This window comes from Pteropus vampyrus, unplaced genomic scaffold (assembly GCF_000151845.1).
Source record: "Pteropus vampyrus isolate Shadow unplaced genomic scaffold, Pvam_2.0 Scaffold23, whole genome shotgun sequence".
Classification (NCBI taxonomy): domain Eukaryota; kingdom Metazoa; phylum Chordata; class Mammalia; order Chiroptera; family Pteropodidae; genus Pteropus; species Pteropus vampyrus.
The window spans coordinates 1,766,104-1,786,762 of NW_011888804.1; the positions used below are offsets into that span (position 1 = coordinate 1,766,104).

The 20,659-nt window shown below is 35.6% G+C and overlaps 1 protein-coding gene across 1 annotated transcript in view; it reads left to right on the forward strand.

Annotated features, from left to right (window-relative positions):
* The first annotated feature begins 458 nt into the window (after nt 1–458).
* The window catches only part of IFT81 (intraflagellar transport 81), a 74,284-nt gene continuing 54,083 nt past the window's right edge, over nt 459–20,659 (forward strand). The window contains exons 1-12 of the mRNA XM_023528153.1: nt 459–556; nt 1,687–1,862; nt 3,189–3,347; nt 3,894–3,997; nt 4,602–4,782; nt 6,853–6,942; nt 9,301–9,366; nt 9,679–9,789; nt 10,793–10,877; nt 16,323–16,486; nt 17,857–17,952; nt 19,551–19,697. Of these exons, the coding sequence (XP_023383921.1) occupies nt 3,204–3,347; nt 3,894–3,997; nt 4,602–4,782; nt 6,853–6,942; nt 9,301–9,366; nt 9,679–9,789; nt 10,793–10,877; nt 16,323–16,486; nt 17,857–17,952; nt 19,551–19,697 (1,188 nt within the window). The 5' untranslated portion in view covers nt 459–556; nt 1,687–1,862; nt 3,189–3,203. The remainder of the gene's footprint in view (nt 557–1,686; nt 1,863–3,188; nt 3,348–3,893; nt 3,998–4,601; nt 4,783–6,852; nt 6,943–9,300; nt 9,367–9,678; nt 9,790–10,792; nt 10,878–16,322; nt 16,487–17,856; nt 17,953–19,550; nt 19,698–20,659) is intronic.

Sequence of the window (20,659 nt, forward strand, 5' to 3'; positions counted from 1 at the left end):
TGTGTCTTCTTTTAATCCTGCCAGAGACTCTACGATTATTCCTACGTCTAACCTAATTTGTATATACTTCTGCCAAAAGCCTAAGTTTGAAGCTCAGGCCAAATGCTCCCTCAACTGAAAATCCCACTGGTCCTGCCTCAGACAAAGAAGTCATCACCGATATTGGCAGGAAGAAAGGACGAAAAGAAAACGCACATTTAGCATGGGTTAATGAAGAAACTATTTTGTGAACTGCAAACTACAGAACGTTCGGGAAGGTTTATTAGCGATAACAACCCCAAATACTCCAAGCTGGCCGCAGTGGCTCAGAACCTGAGACCTGTGAGCCCACTGTGCGCACGGGCCCGGCACCCCTCCGCCTTGCACCTCCGTAAGCCTCCACGGCCGCGCGCGCCCGAGCCACACCCCCCCCACCGGAAACGCGCGGCCCTCCCAGGCGGAAGTGACGTACGCCACGGCCTAGCAACCGTTGCCAAGGAGTTCGTCTCTAGGAACCGACAAACGCCCGGATACTTCCTGGGGGTGTTAGAAAGTGGTTCCGTGAGGAGAATTTGAGGTAACCTCGCCAACCCGCGGTCGGAAATTTACCCGAACCCCGAAATAAGAGAGAACTCCGTCTTCACCTCCCCAGTGCAGCATCTCGCCAGTGGAGGGGTCGCCGCAATTAAGCCCCCCACATCGAGAGTTGGCTCCTGAGGGGCCTCGCGGTGATCCAGGCCGCGCCCCGGCGGACGCAACGGTCGGGGAGCCTAGACGTGCCTGGGTCGGATGTGGGGTCCCCTGTCCCCTCTCCCAATCCCCAGGGTCCGGGGGACACTATTTTTGGGAATCGCACGAGGCTGCGGGTCCCGAGCTGGTGCCAGCCCGAGACCAGGGCAGCGTGGCTTCTGTCCCGAGTTGTGCCAGATAAACGCACGTCCCGGTTTTAATTCTGTCCCCACCCCTCGAGTTCTCAGGAGGGTAAGTGCTTGTGAACTAGTGTGGTGACTTTCCGCTGGAACAGGGAGCGTAATTGCTTTTGCTAATTTTGGAGCACAGAGCCCCCTGGGCATAGACAACCTACCTGTTCACTCCATCTTTGTCCTTAGCCGGTGACCATCTCAAAGCTGGTGGGCAACTAGGGGGGCCACCCAACTAATTTCTTTTCCTCTCCTGGTAATGTTTAACTTGTTTATCCAAGTGTTTTGTTTTGTTTTCTTTGAAAAAGAACCGTGTGTGTGTTATATTTAACTTAAAAATCATTAAAAATTAAATATATGTCTATGAAGGTTATGACGTGGACTTTCACTTAAAATACTTTTTTTTTTTCACTTAAAGTACTTTTAAGATTGGAAAACTCGCATCTCCAATGTGGTTTTTTATTTAATTTCTGTAGAGGTTTTTTCTTTACAGTTAAAAGAAAACTTCAAATTTATAAACCACATTGGTTATCCCTTCTACTGTCTTTTGATTTATTATTTAACACTAATAATTATTTATTCATGATTTTATCATAATTATGGAGAACTGATAATGTCTTTACATTTCGATGTTTTCTAAGTATCCAGCTCCACTCAATATAAGAAACCTATTTCAGAGCAAGTGCATGCTGCCCCAACGAATGACTTGGGTAAAATAACATGTATCCATTTCATGGTTAAAAACTATTAGGGAGCACTGAAGTAATGTTTTCTTTATTTCTTTTAGCAGTTCAGTTTTTAATTCATTTTTTAAAATTGGTGGTTAAAAACATTGCCTGCCTGCAAAATTTCTACTACTTCCTCCCACATTAAACAAGTGATATCTGCATGCAGAAAACACGAAGAACCTCGGTAAAGCTATTTAAGCAATTAAGGAATCAGATAACCCAATTTTTAAAAAAGGTACGGTCTTTCTCACTCACCACTAGCCTACTTAAGCTTATGTTGTGGTGGTGGTTGTTGTTTGGCCTTGGGCCTCTGAACAAATTCACTCAGTCTAGTGGAAGAAGTCACTGCTTTCGATGCAGTGGGTGTTCAGAGATGGAATTAGGCATAGATATATCCTTACGGAATTTACAGTTTAGTAACGAAGTAAAAATGTACTGAAGTAACTAGTACAAAATAGAAGAGTAACTCTAGGAGAGCAGAGCAGATGAAGTGTGGTCAACGTGGAGGGCAGGCACTGTTATTCTGGTGACAACATGGGGTATAGTTTGAGAAAGATTTCCTGGAGGAAGCTGCCTTTGGTGAGCAGGGCTGAAACAGGTAGGATTTGCACCTCTGGAGGGGAGAACAGTTCTTCTAGGCAGAGACAACAGCATTGCCTGAAGGCAGAGGTGGAACAGCTGGGAAGCAGTGACCATTTCAGTCTGCTGGAGTTTGAAAGGGTGAAAAGTAACAATTTGGAAATAAAGTTGGGAAAGGCTAAATTGAGCTAGATCTTGAAGTGTCTTGAAGTCCAAGAAGTTTGGACTTTATTTTGTGGGCAGTGAGAAGCCTACAAATGATTTGGAATGGGAGAGGTGGAGACCAGAAAGCATGAGGCTCTTACCTTATTGAGGGCAAAGGAAACAAAGGCCTGAATTGCTCACAGGTGCCAGAGTCGATGCCTACAGAGCCAAGCCCATAACATCAGTGGGTGAAGAGTGCTTGGTGGAGGAAAACAAAACAAAACCAAAGACAGTGTACCCAGGCTAAAGCTTGCAGCCTCTACTCAGCTTCAGTTGGGTGTGGCCATGCGAAAATATGGGCCCAGGGTTGCCAGATCTGATTTTCAAGAGAGACTGGAAATCTGGATTTTAATGTAAAAATATCTCCCAATTTTTAGACATAGGCTACTAATAAAAAAATTAGAAGCATATCTACAACTTAACAAGTTTTTACCCCTGGGTAGAGTTGTGAAGCTGAACGGTAGAGATGTTAACATAAGTATAATTTATTATTCATTTGTCCATGTTAATCAGTGTTAATTCAGATGATTGCTATCACACCAAATTCATACCCCAAAACATTTTCCATTAAATATTAATAGTATATACTGTAGCATTCATAATAAAGTCTTCACACCCTGATTTCTTTTAATAAAATCACCTTCACAGCTTTTGCATGCCATATAGAATTATATTTTTCATTCCTACTTCCCATAAACTTAAATATTGATTTTTTCCCCAGAACTTTTGTTACCAATAGTGAGGAATTTTTTTCTCTATTTTTACTCTTCAGTTCAAGGTATAAGACCTAATTATGAGTGACCAAATCAAATTCATTGTGGACAATCTCAATAAGGAGCCTTTTAGAAAGAACTATAATTTAATCACATTTGATTCCCTGGAGCCAATGCAACTATTACAAGTTCTCAATGATGTTCTGGCCGAGATTGACCCAAAGGTAAGAGTTTTTTCTTTCTCTCTGATGTAAAGGGTGGCAAGAAAGCTAGCTTCTGCCTCTAAATATCTGTCTTAGGCAAATTACTTAACCTCTTTGGGCTTTATTGTCATAAGGCCTTATTTTACAGGCCTTATGCTTGTAAAGTAATAGTAAATGATCTTTAAGCTTTCTCCATGAGATAAAATTACCTACTTGTACCTTATTTAGAAAATATTTCTCTACTTCCAAACCTAAATAAACTTGGTCCTGGAATGATAATGCAAAATTTTACAAAAGGTTTTATTGTATTGCAAGTTAGTTCATGACTCTCATCTACAAGCCTTTTCCTCTGGAGACTTTTTTAACCTTGACATTCTTAATACGAATCCTGATCTGACTTGCATGCAACCTCACTTGGAACCTGGGGACCTCCGTACTTAAAATGTTTTATGAAGAGACCATTGTGCCTGTTATGCTCTAGCAGAGCAATTTTGTGAGTTTAAACGTTGTTCTTTGTTAGATATACAACAATAACATTTTTTTTTTTCAAATTTTTTTATTCGTTAGCAAGTTGTCGATATCAGGGAGGAGATGCCAGAGCAGACAGCCAAACGAATGTTGAGCCTCCTTGGTATTCTTAAATACAGACCTCCAGGAAATGCCACGGACATGTAAGAATCTGATCACGTGTTGCTTTCTTAAAACCACACTTTGCTACCCAAATCCTCACAGGCTGTAGTCAGTCTTCCTAGGCAATGTCTGGTCTCTCTAAGTCAGTGGCCTTGGAACATCACTGAATTTCAAAACAATCTTGAACTTTGAATGTCACTTTGTCATACAGACGTCAAACAAAGGGTTAGTTTGTTCTCCTAATCAAAAAAGTCAGGCAAATCCACTCACCCATTTTATCGTCGATATGCCATCCTAGATAAAAGCAGTAACTTAAACCTGCCCAGTCAATGAAGTGAAGTATTAGGGCTGACTGTACCAACTAATGCTTCCAACACAAGCTTCCCATATAATCCAGTGATAGATGAAGGCCTAATCTTATGTTTATTGTGAATGTGCAGGCTGACTTTAGAATAGCCGTGGTTTTATCTTTTTTAAATAGTCCTGGGAAGCACTCAGGACGTTGTAAATCACATTTTAAGTAAATGTTATCTCTTCTCAAGGTTTACGTGTGTGTGTGTGTGTGTGTGTGTGTGTGTGCGCGCGCGCGCGCGCGCGTGTGTGTGTACGTGTACGTGTACGTGTGTACGTGTTTTCCTTTTTTAGGAGTACCTTCCGTCAGGGTCTGGTGATTGGAAGTAAACCTGTAATTTACCCAGTGCTCCACTGGCTTCTTCAGAGAACTAATGAACTGAAGAAAAGAGCATATTTAGCCCGTTTTTTGATAAAACTTGAAGTACCAAGTGAGTTTCTTCAGGATGAAACTGTGGCTGATACCAATAAACAGGTAGTCAATCCATAATATTATTTTAAAACGACCGTAATGGATTTCAAGGTGCACATGTTCAAATACATGTTAATCTCTATTTTCTGTCTCTGTATTTCCAGGTGGCACCAAAAAGTAAAACAGTTATCAGTTTTTTTTAACTGTAATCATGTATCAAATTATTGACTTTGCACACAAATACCAATTTAGTGATAGGAGTATGTGGATACAAAAAACCCTGAAGTTAAGAATTATGGGTAGATAGAATGCTAGGCTTAGGACTGCAAGGCACTTTGCTGATCAATTAGGTAACTGTACAATTTGTCATCCAAATCAGAGAGAAAAAGGGCTATTATAATAATTGCACCAGGACAAAAAGTATAAATTGACACTTTCCCAGGCAAAATGGGATGTGCGAGCCCCAGGGAGGATTGTGTATAGACAGAGAAGCTAGGCTTGCAATCTCAGAGGACTTTCCTGTTAGGCAGAAGGTTGAGAAAGGGCTGGGTATTTGAAATTCCAATGCATTTTCCTCACCAGTGTTTTGGGGTAACACTGGGTTTGGGCCTTTGTCCTAAAGCTCTTGGCTACTAAGGGTTCTGGCTGGGCTGGCCCCTGCAGTTCAGAGCACGTTGCTGATCAGAGACTATGGAAAGAGAGGATTCAGGTTTAAGACTTCAAAGAACTGATTTTTTTAAGTGCCTCTGTTTAGCACTTTGTGATTTTAGCACTCTGTTTAGCACTGATATGTGCCGGTCTGTGTATATACTTATGGAATAAAATTTATGGTATGTGGTGAATAGTTTGTCAGACCATCTCCCCCAATAGATTGCGAGGTCTATGAAAACAAATATCATGTCTTAGCCATCTTTTTTTTTTTTTTTTAATCTCCAGGGTTTTATAGAGTTGCTTCTATATGGTATGTGCTCAAAATATGGTTTGAATTAAAACAACTAACTGATTTTTTATCCACATATTTAGTTCTTTTGGGTAGCCATGGCAGTAATTCAAAATAGAGTCAATATCGATCTCTTAACACATTTCTGCAGTTGAAAGATTTATGCAAATATTATATCAAACGCTACAGGACATGCCATAGGAGAAATACAGCAGAATGAGACCACCTCAGCCCCTACCTTCGAAGGCTTTATCTCATGTAGGAAATAGGGAAAGTGTAAATGTGAAACATTTTCTCCTCCCTACACTCCCCCATCAATAAATTTGATAAAACGAATTCCTCTGAAGGAAGTTTATTAATAGTTTGTACTAAATATGCCCAGCTAATTATTGGAAGAATTAATGATTACAAAGAATATTTGTTCTTGAAATATATCTGAAGCGAATATACAAAATGACTTACACATTTAGCCGAGACTCTAATAAAAAAATGCACATTTTCTGAGTAGTTTTAGAATGATTTATAGGATATGATCAGTTAAGAAGAATATCATTAATTTTCTGTCATTGCCCACAAAAAATACTATTTTTTTAAAACTGGGTAAGAGTTGTGATTTTTTTCATTCATTGATCTACTTTTTATTGAATACCTGTATAAATTATATACTGCGCTAGGCCCCAGGGATATAAAAGTATACACGATCAGTATGATTCTTGTCTTCCTGGCTCTCACTGTCTAATGGAGGGAGACAGATGAGTAACTAGACAATTATAATTTTAGGTGGTATCTACTCTGATATCATGATATTCTGATATGGAGCTGGAGCAGTCTTCCGGGAGAGAAGTGGTATCTATGCTGAGATCTGAAGGATGAATGGGAGTTATCCAGGTTGGGGATGAGGGGAGTCGGAGGGACTAGGGTATAAATGGGAAATGAGAGCGTGGAATGCTCCAGAGTCTGAAAGATCAGAGTAGAGTGTGAGGTGGGAAAGTAACCAGAGAGGAAGCGGGAAAGTATTTAGTGACCAGATTATCAGACCTACTTTTGTGTGTCCTAAATAAATGTTTAAAGATGTATTTTTAATTCTGTTCTTATAATGATTTAAGTAATCGCTATAAGTTAATGGATAACCTGATTAAGGAAAGCCTGCTGTATCTAGTCATTGGTTTATCATTTTTTAACTTGTTTTTCAGTATGAAGAGTTGATGGAAGCCTTTAAAACTCTGCATAAAGAATGCGAGCAACTTAAGACATCCGGATTTTCTACAGCAGAGATAAGAAGGGTAAAGAAAAAAATACAACAGTATTTTTTAGGATTTGAATAATGTTAGGTTTAGCATTTTTGTTTTTAGTTAATTCTGTATGAGTCTTAAGAATACATGGAAACTAGTGATAGCACGAGGTAGATTTTCTTTTGTAGGACTTTTGCTAGTTCTCTTCTGGAGAAATTAATAAGGGCAGGGTAAATTCACAGTGAGTTCTTTGTACTGTATAGACTACTACTGTGGGTATATAGATATCTGATATATATTGTAGAAAGTAGAAAAAAGGACACAAAAAAATTGTTCAGTTGTTAACATTTTGTTGCATATCCTTTCAGGCTTTTTTTTTTTCATGTGTGTGTAGAGGGGATCATGCTATCCGTAATTATTTGTGTCTTTTTAAATGATTATATTGTGAATATATTCCCATTGTTATCTTTCTACAATACAATGATTTTTAATGACTAAATAATATTTCATAGTATGGAAAGTTTAACCATTTCTGGTTTTATTTGTTTTCATTTTTTGCTATTACAGATAATACTGTGATTACCTTCTACATAAACTTATCTTTGTGTATCTGTGATCGTTTCCTTAGAATAAATTTCTAGAAATGGAATTACTTATTAAAGCACATGAAAATTTTTAGGACTTTTGATGCAGGTTACATAATGTTCTCCAAAAAATATTTTACATTCTCACCAGGTATATGAGTTCTTTCTCAAACACTCACTGATTCTCACTTTTGTGGAATTTATATTTTTATAATTCCTGAGTTACCAATGTCATCTTTATCTTCTCATTCAATCAAGAATCATTAGAAGTCGCTTCCTCGGGGAGGCCTCCCCTGATTCCCTAGATAGATTAGTTCTCTCAGATCCCCTTTTCCATTTTATAACACTCTTTAAGCTTGTAATTACTTGACTGTCTGTCTTCCCAACTATCTTTAAGCCGTATGAGGCCAAGGGCCATGTCTGTATGTGTCTTATTGATCACTATATGCCCATTGCCAATCTCAGTGCCCTGCACATGATAGGTTCTCAGTAGCAGTTTATTGGATGTATTAGAAATGAAAGATGAACTCACATATAGTGGGGGAGAAAGACCCGTAAGTAGATACTTATAACATAGTGTGGAAGAAGAGTGATAGATGTCCACCCGCTCTTTTTCCATTATGTCACATGAGTAAACCAAAATGATAAAATAGAGTCTGTAACTTTAACTTCACAATCATTACCAAAGAAAGTATTTTCGAACATATTCTGTATAGAAAATATGACTAAGCAAGAAATAGAAAATAACTCATTCATAATCCAATATTCTAGATATATCTACTGCTGACATTTTAGTGAATCTATTTAAACCTTTATTTTGTTATTATACTATATATGTGTTGTAATCTGCTTCTTTCATGTAATGTCATATCATGACTTTTTCTCATGTCATTAAACATTCTTCTGCATAATTTTTAATGACTTTCATTATACCATAGTTTATTTAATAATCTTCCAATATTTGGGTCATTTCCAAATTTTAGATATAATTAGCACCATGAGACTCCTTATAGAGCAGTCAGTAACCTTTCATGAATATGTTATTAGGACAGATTTCCAGAGGTAGAATTACTGGGCTAGAAGGTATACACATTTATTTTAAGACTTTTGATGTTGTTCTTTAATACAATACCACCACCAGTAGTGAGTAAGAACGCCTGTTTCCCCAAATCCTCTCAGTACCGACTACTACGTACAGTTTTCCTTTTAATATTACTGTGCTAGTTAGGCTATTAGGTTTTTAGGTTGAGCAAGAAGTTTGTTGTTTGTTTTCTCTAGAAAAATATTATGGAGCTAGTTAAAAGGAAGGTGGTGTATTTTTGTAGTCTTTATTTTTAGGAAGAGAACTGGTTAATTGACAAAACCAGACGCAAAGTTATGTCTTGAAAACACCATAGCTTTAAAAATAATTTTGATGGAAAATTGGCAGAATATAGTTTGGTATTTAGCAAAGCAGATGGGATGTCAGCAGCTGTTGTTCGTGTTTTTAGACCTGCACACTTTTAGAAGATTTTCAAAAAGGCATGTGCCCATATCTGGAATCAGAACACAAATGTGCTGGCTGGCAGCTTTACCTGGCTACATTATAACCTGTTTTAGTTGCTTTTCTAGATGAACACCAAGCTGCCAAATCAATTACAGTGCATAAAGAATCCTGGGCAGGGGTGGGGGAAAGGATAGAAATGTCCTTCATCCGAAAGAGGGTCTCTGTTCTCTAACACGACGATTATAAGTGATGGAAATGGTAGATCCACAATCATATCAGAACTTATTTAATTTTACAAAGAATACTTTTTCTAATCATGTCTTCTTGACTACTTTTTAGGATATCAGTGCAATGGAGGAAGAAAAGGATCAGCTTGTTAAGAGAGTTGAACGTTTGAAGAAAAGGGTAAGGCAAGCATTAGCACTGTAAGACTTTGGCTTCAAGTCCCAAGCACTTGCAAAGACTTAGGAATGCAAATACAGATTAGGCAAGGTGTGGGTGGATGTCAAGAATGGACTCAGATGACACTAACTGAAAGGGAATCTCCCCAGGCAGTAGCCCAAAACTTCTAAGGACCTGGGGTCTGGAGCTTTACTGTCATCTCCAGGGAGTACTGCTTACCAAAAGGAAATGATAAGTGGATGTCTGAGTCATGTGACATGCTGATTTCGGTCTTAAACTTGACAGTATCATGTACTACTTATTCCCTTACTGTAGGTGGAAACAGTTCAGAATCATCAACGGATGCTTAAAATAGCAAGGCAACTTCGAGTCGAAAAAGAGAGAGAAGAATTTCTTGCACAGCAGAAACAGGAACAAAAGAATCAGGTATCCACATAAAAGTTTGTATTCTCATGATGAAAGAAATAGTTCCTTCTGATAATTCAAACGTGAAGAACGAACTTTAGAAACTCCTGTTCGCCTTTGTTAACATGCTGGAATACTCTTTTAAGAGTATTTTGTGGTGCCGACCGCAACGTTTTGGGTCATATACTCCTTGTGTATCTGTACACGGTCTTTTGGCCTGTGCTTAACTCGTGTTGTTCCAACATTATAGACTATTTGTTGTGATGTTAAATGGTAAGGTTAACTGTTGATAAAAATTCTAGAACCTCTCAAGGGTGTCCTAAGACTCTCGGACTATAAGAACATCCTTTCTATTTCACTGATCACAGGATCCTCTACACTTTACTCCAGTGGCAAATGAGCAAATCGTGAAAAGGTTCAAAAACACCCACATTCCATATTTTTAGACTTTGCCTTGAAGAAAAAATAATTTGACCAGAAAATATTACTTTTATTGTGTTAAAAGTCTGTCTTAAGACTGAGCAAACTTCTACATTAAAAATATAGTTTGAATCAGCCCCATTTCCTTCTAAACGGGCAGTTGAGGTGCTCCACTGTCTTAGGACTTGTCTCGGCATCCCAGTAATTCTACTACACTGCATTGCCAGGACCGTGAATCGTTACTGAGCATCAGTTTCTGATTCTGAGATGTTATTTGTAAGAATGCTCACATTCCTTAGAGTTAAGAAAACCATGTCATAATGAGAAAAGCCTGGCATGTATATTTCTGTAAGAAGTATTTTTCCTTGATCATCAAATTCAACAAATAATTTCAAAAATTTCTAAAGCGCTTTTTTTTTTTTTTTTAACATGAAAAGGTATTGAGAGAACCAGTTACATTTTGGGTTTAACATAGGAATTTTCTTAGTTCTTATTCTTTTTATATCACAAGAATTATGTGGTACTTGTATTTTTCATTGCTTCTCTGTATGAGTGGTGGATTTCAATAGACTAAACAAGTAATGGATCTGATTGTATTTTAAAGCTATTTCATGCAGTGCAGAGACTGCAAAGAGTACAAAACCAGCTGAAGAGTATGCGCCATGCAGCAGCCGACGCAAAGCCTGAAAGTAAGTGGAAATTATGTGATATAGGTGATGAGAGAATATTAATTTAAATCGGTAGTCTTCCTTAAAGCAGTCGACTAACAGGTATTAATTATCGTCAAGCGATCTTTCAGTATGTGGAGCATCACTTCCTGATGAGGACACCCTTAAGTTTTCATCGGGGGTTTTAAATTCCCATTCAGGGTTTTGTCAGAGGGTGAAGGTAATGAAAACCATTGTGGAGGGAGCCTCTGCTGTATGTGAGCATGTGAAGCACTTAGGATGGATGTTAGGATGAAAAAGATGGTCAGAAAAAGTGCAAATCGTTTTAAAGTCAGGGCTATAAAGAAAAAGAATAAAATGTCAGACCGTTAAAGCTGAGTGTTTTGGGTTTTTTTTTCACATTTTGGGTTATGCTAATAACACAAGTGTCCCTGTCTCTGTTGTCACCTTAGCCTTACATAGAGAATAAATTGTTTTACTATCCCAGAGTCCACCACCGAAGTACCCTAGACATTTTTAAAGTACTTTTGTTCATCAGAAGGGAGACCACGTCAACTAGAAGAGCAATGCAGAGCTCCCGTTGGTAGTGGAGAAATATTCCAATGTAAATTTCCAGCTGTTACAGGGTTAATTCATTTTTCTTTAGTGTTCTTAGGAGTATAATACTTAAGATTATACTCTTAAGATATAATACATAGAATAACTATGATAAAGACAGACGATAACAAGTGTTGATAAGAATGTAGAGAAAATTGAAACTCGTGTTGCTGGTAGAAATATAAAATGGTGCAACTTCTTTGGAAAACAGTTTGCCAGTTCCTCAAAATGTTAAACACAGAGTTATCATATGACCCAGCAATTTCATTTCTAAGTATCTAACCAAGAGAATTGAAAACATGTGTCTACATAAAAACTTGTACGGGAATATTCATAGCAGCACTATTCACAATAGCCAAAAAGTAGAAACAACTCAAATGTCCCTAAACTGATGAATGAATGAACAGAATGTGGTATATCCACACAATGTAATATTATTCAACAATGAAAGGAATAAAGTATTGGTACATGTGACATGTATGAACCTCAAAAACATGTTAATTGAAAGAAACTGATCACAAAAGACCACATATTATATGATCCCATTTGTATGGAATATCTAGAAAAAGCAAATCCATAGAGATAGAAATCAAGCTAGTGATTGCCTATGGTTGGGGATTGTAGGGAGGACAGTTGGGAAAAGTAAGTGACTGCTCATGGGTATAGAGGCTTCTTTTGCAGCTGATAGAACGTTCTAAAATTGATCGATGGTTGCATTACTCTGTAAATATACAGAAAAAACATTGAATTGTACACTTAAATGGATGAATTTTATGGCATGTAAATAATATCTCCATAAAGCTATAAAAAGAGATAATACAGTATTTCCTTAATTCTAGACACATATTCTTTCCCATTTTACTTGTCTTTGTAATTAGGATGTATCTTATGTTTTCTATGTACATTTAACATGGTATGTGTAATTTAGTTGATGGTATCTTATAGTTAATGACATCTTATAAATCAAGGAAATATGGCATATTTAATTGATATTTAGGAAACCAGGACAGTACTCCCTACAAAACGTCTGGTTAATACATATTAACTAGTTGCTTTCCCTAGACTCTCTCGCTCTTGGTCATTGTAAATTGGGATTCAGGCAATACCTGGAAGTTGCCATGCGTTTAGCTGTTGGTGTCATTTGATTCTTTATTCACTAAGTTTTCACTTTTTAGTAGAATGTTAATTTTCAAGACAAAATACTTTTTTATGATTTTTCCTCTTTAGTATAATACATATCTTTTTATTAGATGTTCTTTGGGTTTGATGTAGATTCTTTCACATCTTTACTATGAAAAATGAGGATGAATCTTCAAAAGAAATCCATTGTAGCCATTTAAAAATTAATATCAATAAGCAAATTGTTCGTATACACCTACTCTTGCTAGGAAATTACCAGAATTTACCATTAATAGTGAAATTTTGGAAATGAAGGTAACGTGTATAAGAATTGAAAGATTTGGTATGCGGAAAAATAATTGATCAGTACAGTTTATTTAATACAGTTTAAAATGTTAGCTTGAACATGTGTTTCTGCAACATCTGTTATCCTCAATTTTATTAGCTTAAATATTTCTTGCTAGTATGTTTTACTCTGGCAACTAAACAGAACATCCAAAGATATTTACAGTATTGGTAATGTTTCATTTTTTATTTGAGTTGATAGTCTTTATTTTGCTTTGGCTTTCTAGTCTACATAGATTGTTTGGGCCAGGAAATACATAATTATTTAGTAATAAAATGGACAAAGTTCTGTTTGGGGTATCTCTTGGGATTTTGGTTTAAAATATTAATACAAATAATATGTTAGTAGATGCTGCTGAACAATAAAATCAATTGCATTATTAAGTAGTAATAGAAATAATCAGCTTAAACCAATAGTAGATTGATTCAGTATTTATCAATCATCTACTGTATGTCACATACTATGCTAAGTGTTAGGAATAGAAATAGACATAATGCAGCGTGACGAATATGCTGATGGAGCTTAGCACAGGGTTCTATGAAAACAAAGAGGCAAAGCACCAAACTCCAGCACAGTCAAAAGGCTTCCTGGACGTGGTGGCCACTGAGTTAAGTCAAAGCCGGGAAGGTGAAAGAGCAGAAGACATTCCATGCCCAGGCGCAGTGGCTGGAAAGAACCTAAAGGTAGCGGGCTGAACAAATGATAGATGAAGAAGCAGAGATGAAAGGGTAAGCGTCTGACTGCATGTCTTGGAAAAGGAGGCCAGAGTAGGGGGTTGTGAGTGAATGAATGAGAAGGACAGTGTTGAGCCCAGACTGTGGAGCGGTATTTATATGCTGGAGGAAAGAATCAGTGAGACAAATGGCGGTTTGAAGATTCAGCAGGAAAAGGTGAGAACTGACAGCAACCTTTCCTGCATGCTCTCATTGTACTCCTGGCATGGCATCGAATGTTCTGTAACAGTTACCACAATGTGTTCATTGTTGGCCTATCTGACTCTGACTCAACTAAACTCCAGGCGAGTCATCAAGTCATAATTGGTCTTTCTATTTCCAGGCCCTCACACACTACATTCCACATCGCAAGCACTCAGTAAATAGTCCGTTAAGTACCAGGGAGTAGAGACCGTACCCTGGATAGAAAGAAAGTGGGCTTTTCCACACACAGGAGGGGAATCAAGAAAGGAAAAAATGGTTGAAATATAAAAATAAGATGTGTCTGCATAAGTGTTTTGTGTGGGTGGACAGGGAATGGGGAGCAGGAAGTAAATGGAGAGCAGGAAGTGAAAGAGTTCTTGCTTTGTCGACATCTTTCTGGGAAGTGGTTTAAGGGTTGTATTCAGCAGCCTAGGAAAAGAGTAGGGTAAACAGATATTAACTGATCCAAGTATTTAGTTTAATAAGATATCTAAATTCTTTAGTAATAAAAAATGGCTTATAAAAAGTTTCTTTCTATTTACTTAAATAACATAAGTATTTTTAGTGTAGCAACATAATTTGTATTTTTTCAGAGTTACAACCATATTATAAAACATTTTTATGCTCTACACATTAGTGAGATTTATTACATAAAAGATCCTAATCATTCAAGTGTAACAGGATCAATGAGATGTTTTCAGGGAGTTTTTAATAAAAAAGTTTCTGAGGTATTGCTGACCGTATGTTTAATTTCACCAGGATTCAAAAGGTGATTTTTTAAAAACTGCATAGAAACATAGGACTACTTTTCTAGGTCTAAGTTAAAATTTTGGGGAGAAGAATTTAAAATGCGATGGAAACTCTGTTTATGTTATTTAACAGCTTTATTGAAATGGACAAATAATAAACTGCACATATTTAAAGTATACACTTGATAAGTTTTGACATATGTATACATTGGCGAAACCATCAATCTAATCAAGATAACATAAATTCATCACCCCCAAAACATTTCCTGTGCCTCTTTGTAATGTCTCACACCTGCACTTCTCTGTCCTCTGCTCATCCCCAGCAACTGATCTACAGTGCTTTCTGTCACTACAGATTAGTCTGTGTTTTCTAGAATTAGAAACTTTTTTCTTTTTAATAGGGAAGATAATATTTAAGAATTTAAAATCTTTTCTCAGGAGCATTTGAGATCTTGCTCCCCAGCATGTCATCAGTTTAGCTCAAATTCATAAAAATTCTCTAAAAAAAACAATATTAAATCTTTTTAAACATTTTAGACTTTGATTCCTTGTAAAGCTGATTACATGCAGTATGTTTAAGAACTTGAAGGTAGAAATACTAGTCATCTAATAGCTAAAGAAGCCAGGATGTAGATTTAATCAGAAACCACATAGGAATGACTACCTAATTGTACTGTGATTCATTAAACACTTTCTCTTCCCTCTCTTTCCCCAGTCCCTAAAAAAAGGGGGGAAATTGTAGCGATGAATGGAAAACTTGTGAATTTGCCATTAATAAATTTTTGCATGTTAATATATGGTTAGCACAACAGAACTAAAAATAATTTTAAGGCTTTGGGCCAGGTTTATTATGCAATCTTTGTACATAGATTACTTAAACCGGAAATCCAGTGTTTTAAAAAGTCAAGCCAGAATTTGTAAATGTGTAATGGAAAGATCTGAAATAAACTTTTAAAAGCTCTCTAGGCTGGGAATTTAAAACAAAACCATTATTCACTGAAAATCTGTGTGTGTGCATGTTTGTGCACTCTGCCAAAATAAGAAAACTATTAAATCTTAAAAATATAATTTAAGTTGTCACTTAAGTATAAATTAATACTTTACAAAATCAAAACTACCAAACATGGAAAACTGAAAACTTTTATGAATGTAGGTAATTTCTCTTTTTCAGATTTTAACGTGTACCTTTAGAGATGTCTTCAATGCTTTGAAGCTGACAAATTATAATGTATTACCATTTTATAAAGTATTAGAATAGAAACACAAACTGCCTCAGAATTATTGCAAAAGAAAAGGAGTAAATGACCACTTGTGAAAGAAAGAACCTGGGTTAGATTAGTGTTGTCATCTGGTTTGTGGATTTCTTACTTAGAAGGCAAAATATAACCCCAAATATATCTGGCTCTGCAAATGTTATTTTAGCATGTTGTGGAGTGTAAATGAAGTAAGTGGTAGGTAATTTGGAAAGATCATAATATTACTTTTTCTGTAATTATTCAAACATTTCTGCCATGTAAGTTGTCCTTTTTTATTCTCATTCTAATTAACATAAAAAGACTTCAATGGCTAATCTTTTATGGTGTTATATTTGATATTATACAGATATGATATTATACAGATAGATATACTAGATATTTTGACAAATATGCCCCATGAAACAGGTCTTGTATTTAAAGTGTACAGTATATCACTACACCAATTCTCTTGGGCTCAGTATTCATTTATTTTGTTTTTAAAGGTTTAATGAAGAGACTAGAGGAGGAGATAAAGTTTAATTCATATATGGTAACTGAAAAATTTCCTAAAGAATTAGAGAACAAGAAAAAAGAATTGCATTTTTTACAAAAAGTGGTTTCAGAGCCTGCTATGGGCCATTCTGATCTTCTCGAACTTGAATCTAAAGTAAGTGACAGTCATCTTCTTTTTATAGCTCTGAATTTTATCTCGTCCCCAGTCCTGTGAAAATTATGTCTGCTGCTTTCTGTGGTGTCCTGTTCTTGACACTTAAGTTAACCTGTGTTGAGTCGGTGCTCTTATGAGGAGTTGTTCTTTATGGGAAATTATAGCATATAAAGATGTTACTTAATATGAATGATGTTATAAAAACCTAGTCAACTGATCAAGAAACTCAATGACTTGGAGATAGATATAAATCAGTGCATATGATTGACTCATAGGTTTGTGTGTTCATACTACATAACTGACTCATAATATGATGTGTTCATAATAATTATATAGCAGTTTTAAAATATTTAAACATAATTTATTTTCTTCTAAGAATAATATGGCATTTTTATATTTAAAGCTAATATATTTATCAGCCTTTTATGCCAGCTTTGGAATTTCTAAACCTTCTTGTAATGCTCATTGAAACCTGGTATTACATTATAACATTTTTCTTCTCTAGAAATAAATTACTAACCAGATGAATATTTTTTAAAAATAACAATTAAATATTATGAAAATTGATTAAACAATCTTGACTTGCCAATCCTTTAATGTGCTTAATAGGCATTATAATTACATACATAATTCTTACCGCTGTCATCTTTTAGCTTACTTATAGAAATTAGATGTCCAAGTCAGATTGGCTCAAATTTAATTTCATGGAATTAACAGGAGAACTCTAGTCTTTTCAAAAGATAGATATACTGAAAGCCATGCTAATTTTTTTTTTTTTATTATTTGTTGAGGGACTGTATGCTTCTTTGGCTTTATTAAGCTTTATTTTATTACATTGGGAAAGGTTTAGATTAATGAGAAAGATAAGTGACAGCTATGCTAGAGTCACAGATCATTAGAACAGGGTTTGCAGATGTCATCCATGTCAGCCCTCAGTTGGATCCATGAATTCCTTGTACTAAATCCCCAGGGAATGTAAGGCTGGCTTTGGCTTATCACTTACAATGACTTAAAAGTCACAACACATGTGAGGGGACAACTTCAGACTTTTAGGAATTGTCTTTCTGATAATAATGCACAACTATTTTACATGGAATACTTTAGGATAATTTAGACATGGATGGTTAAATCCATGTAAGCAATTAAACTATGTAAAAAAATATATATCATGAACCATGAAATGTTAATTATTTCTAAAAGTAATTATAACAACCCACTCCTAACGTTAATGGACCTGTTCCTCCCGTCAGTCAGATCACTGATAAGAACTGTAAATCGAAAGCTTAGTTTGGCCAGATGTCCCTCACTTTGCATAATTATAAGGGGAGTTTTAACCTTTTTTTATTATTATTATTTTCATGTTGCTTTAGATAAATGAAATAAATGCACAGATCAATCAGCTAATTGAAAAGAAAATGATGAGAAATGAGCCAATTGAGGGCAAACTCTCACTGTATAGGCAACAGGTAAGACCATTCTTTTGGCGCATTATTTAGTTCTGAACATCTTCATAAACACCACAGGCTGTTTATCTACAGTGTTAAAGTGAGAAGGAAGGAAAGAATAAATGTTCTGTCATTGCTAATCTCCAGATTAAAATGAGGAATTTGTGGAAAAGCCACAAAAGACGCATGTTCAAGTTTGAAACGCAATACACCTGATAACGTTTACTTTCCTTAGTGTCTGCCAACTGTGATGATAAGAGCTGTTAGTGTTTATATCTGTGAGTGTGAGATTTGATTGTTTAAATGAAAGTTTACCTTTGAGTGTTATAATCAGGATATTTATAATTTTTAATGAATCGAAGGCAATATACTGCTTCAAGTTTCAAGTTAGTTTGCAAGTATAGAATTAATTAAATTTTAGTGCTAAGGCACTTAACATTTTATCCACAACTCGTAGATTTGTGAGGGTATGTATGTTGTTATATATTTCTAGACAGAAGATTCAAATGAAAGCCATGGGTTATCTAAAAAGAACCCAGGCAGGAGGAGTTTAGTGTGAAGAGCATTCTATAGCCTCAGAAAATACTGAGCTACATAACAAAGCGTTTTTCAAGTATGTTAGAATTTGTAAAAACCTTTTTATAATGGGAAATTTCAACTATCTACAAAGATAGAGAAAACAGTTCAGTCATGGCCATTCTTATTTCATCTATACCCACAGCCCCAACTGGATTATTTTGACTTTGTATCATTTCATCTATAAATATTTCAGAATGTATCTCTGAAAAATAAAGGCTTTTAAAAACAACAACAACATACCACATGTGAAATTTTAATAATTTCTTAATATTGGCAAATATCCAGTCAGTGTTCAGATTTACATGATTGTCTCTTTTTATTTTTAAGTTGATTTGTTTTAATTAGGATCCATACAAAATTTATACACTGCATTTGGTTGATATGTTTAAGTCTCTTTAATCTATAGCTTCTCTTTTTCATATTTATTTGTTTAAGAACTTTCTTGCAGCTTATTTACTGTAGTTTATCTTATAGCGTTTTCCATAGTTTTTATTTTACTGATTGTGACTCTATGGTGTCCTTTTAACATATTCTATTTCCTGTATTTCCTGTATATTAGAACTAGAAGCTTGAACAGATTCTGGTTTGATATTTTTTGGCAAGAATACTTTCTAGGTGATATTATAATACTTTGGTTTGGTGGTAAAAATGTCTGGTTGTCTCTTTTTAAGTGATGTTAGCAGCCATTGATTGTTATTGCCTATCCATTAATTTCATTAGGAATTACAAAATGTTGACACTATGATTCCTTTTTTGTTTATTAGCTGGGCTATGTCTATAAAGACTGACATGTCCTATATTTGCAGAGCTTTGGTCTTCCAAAATGTTTTTAAGTTGATGTTTAATATACATTGCATGCTCCTACTAAATATATAACTGGTGATGATGATAGGTAGAAGGGCGAGAGGTATGGGTCAGGAGAAGCCAATACGATATTGAAAATTTAGCTCAGGAAAAATCTAAAAATATAGACAATTTCTCAAGATAATGGAACATTGGTTGTATGTTTTATTTTATATTCATATTTAATGCTCAATTAGGCATCCATCATTTCTCGTAAAAAAGAAGCAAAAGCGGAGGAACTTCAGGAAGCCAAGGAGAAGTTAGCCAGCCTAGAGAGAGAGGTGTCAGTGAAGACGACTCAGACCCGCGAATTTGATGGCACCGAAGTTCTGAAGGGAGATGAGGTAAGCTGAGGTATCTCGTGGGACAAGGATATGGGTACGATTTTTATTGGAAACCATGAATGTTTTTGCCTTTTTTATTTTGAATGTCAATAATAGGAAGTTGATTTGATTTTATAAAACTTGTTTATTTAAAACTGAAAACTTTTGCAGTAATTTTGAGATATTCTTGCTGTGTAATGACAGAGATCTTAGTGATTTTATGAGCCAATGTTCCAGGTTTTCACTTTAAGTAGATTCATACTGGATTTATTTATTATAAGTATTAAGTTATAAAAGTAAAGCAAAATGAGTAGCAACAGATAAGACAAAAATTTATATTTGTCGATAAATGTAATTCCATAAAGGGCTGAGAAAAATTATCATCAAGTTACTTTGTTAATAATGTGTATTTGACCAGTTGCACTGATACCCTTAAAATGACTTCATTGTAGATGCTTACAAAATTTAAAAATATGTATCTTTAAAAAGTTAGATCATGTGTACAGCTGAAACTTACTGGATTATGTTGACCAATGTCACCATAAAAAAATAATTAATTAATTTAAAAGTTATGTTGTGCTTCTGTATACTTAAAATTTTTAACAGTGCTTAAACAGCTGTTATTTCATTTATCCTTTTGTCAGACTCATGAGATTAGTAGCACAAGTAATGTTGTTATAGATGGCTAAACTTAAGCACCAAAAATAGAATTCCCCGTCTCCTTTTCATAAAGTTAGCTCAAGAAAGAATGAACAAATGAAGCAAAATATCTTGTCTTCAGCTCAGTGCTTTTTTTTAGTAAATTAAGTGATAAATCATATTTTAATTTCTAAACATTGCCTGTATTTCGCCTCTTACAGCTTCTCTTTTTAAAAGCTACTAGGCCTCAGCAAAGGCTACTTTGAAAAGCTGCTCATGTCCAGACCTCATTTCGGCTTTGAAAAGTTACTGGACACACACTGTTACAAGTTGACAGTGAACCT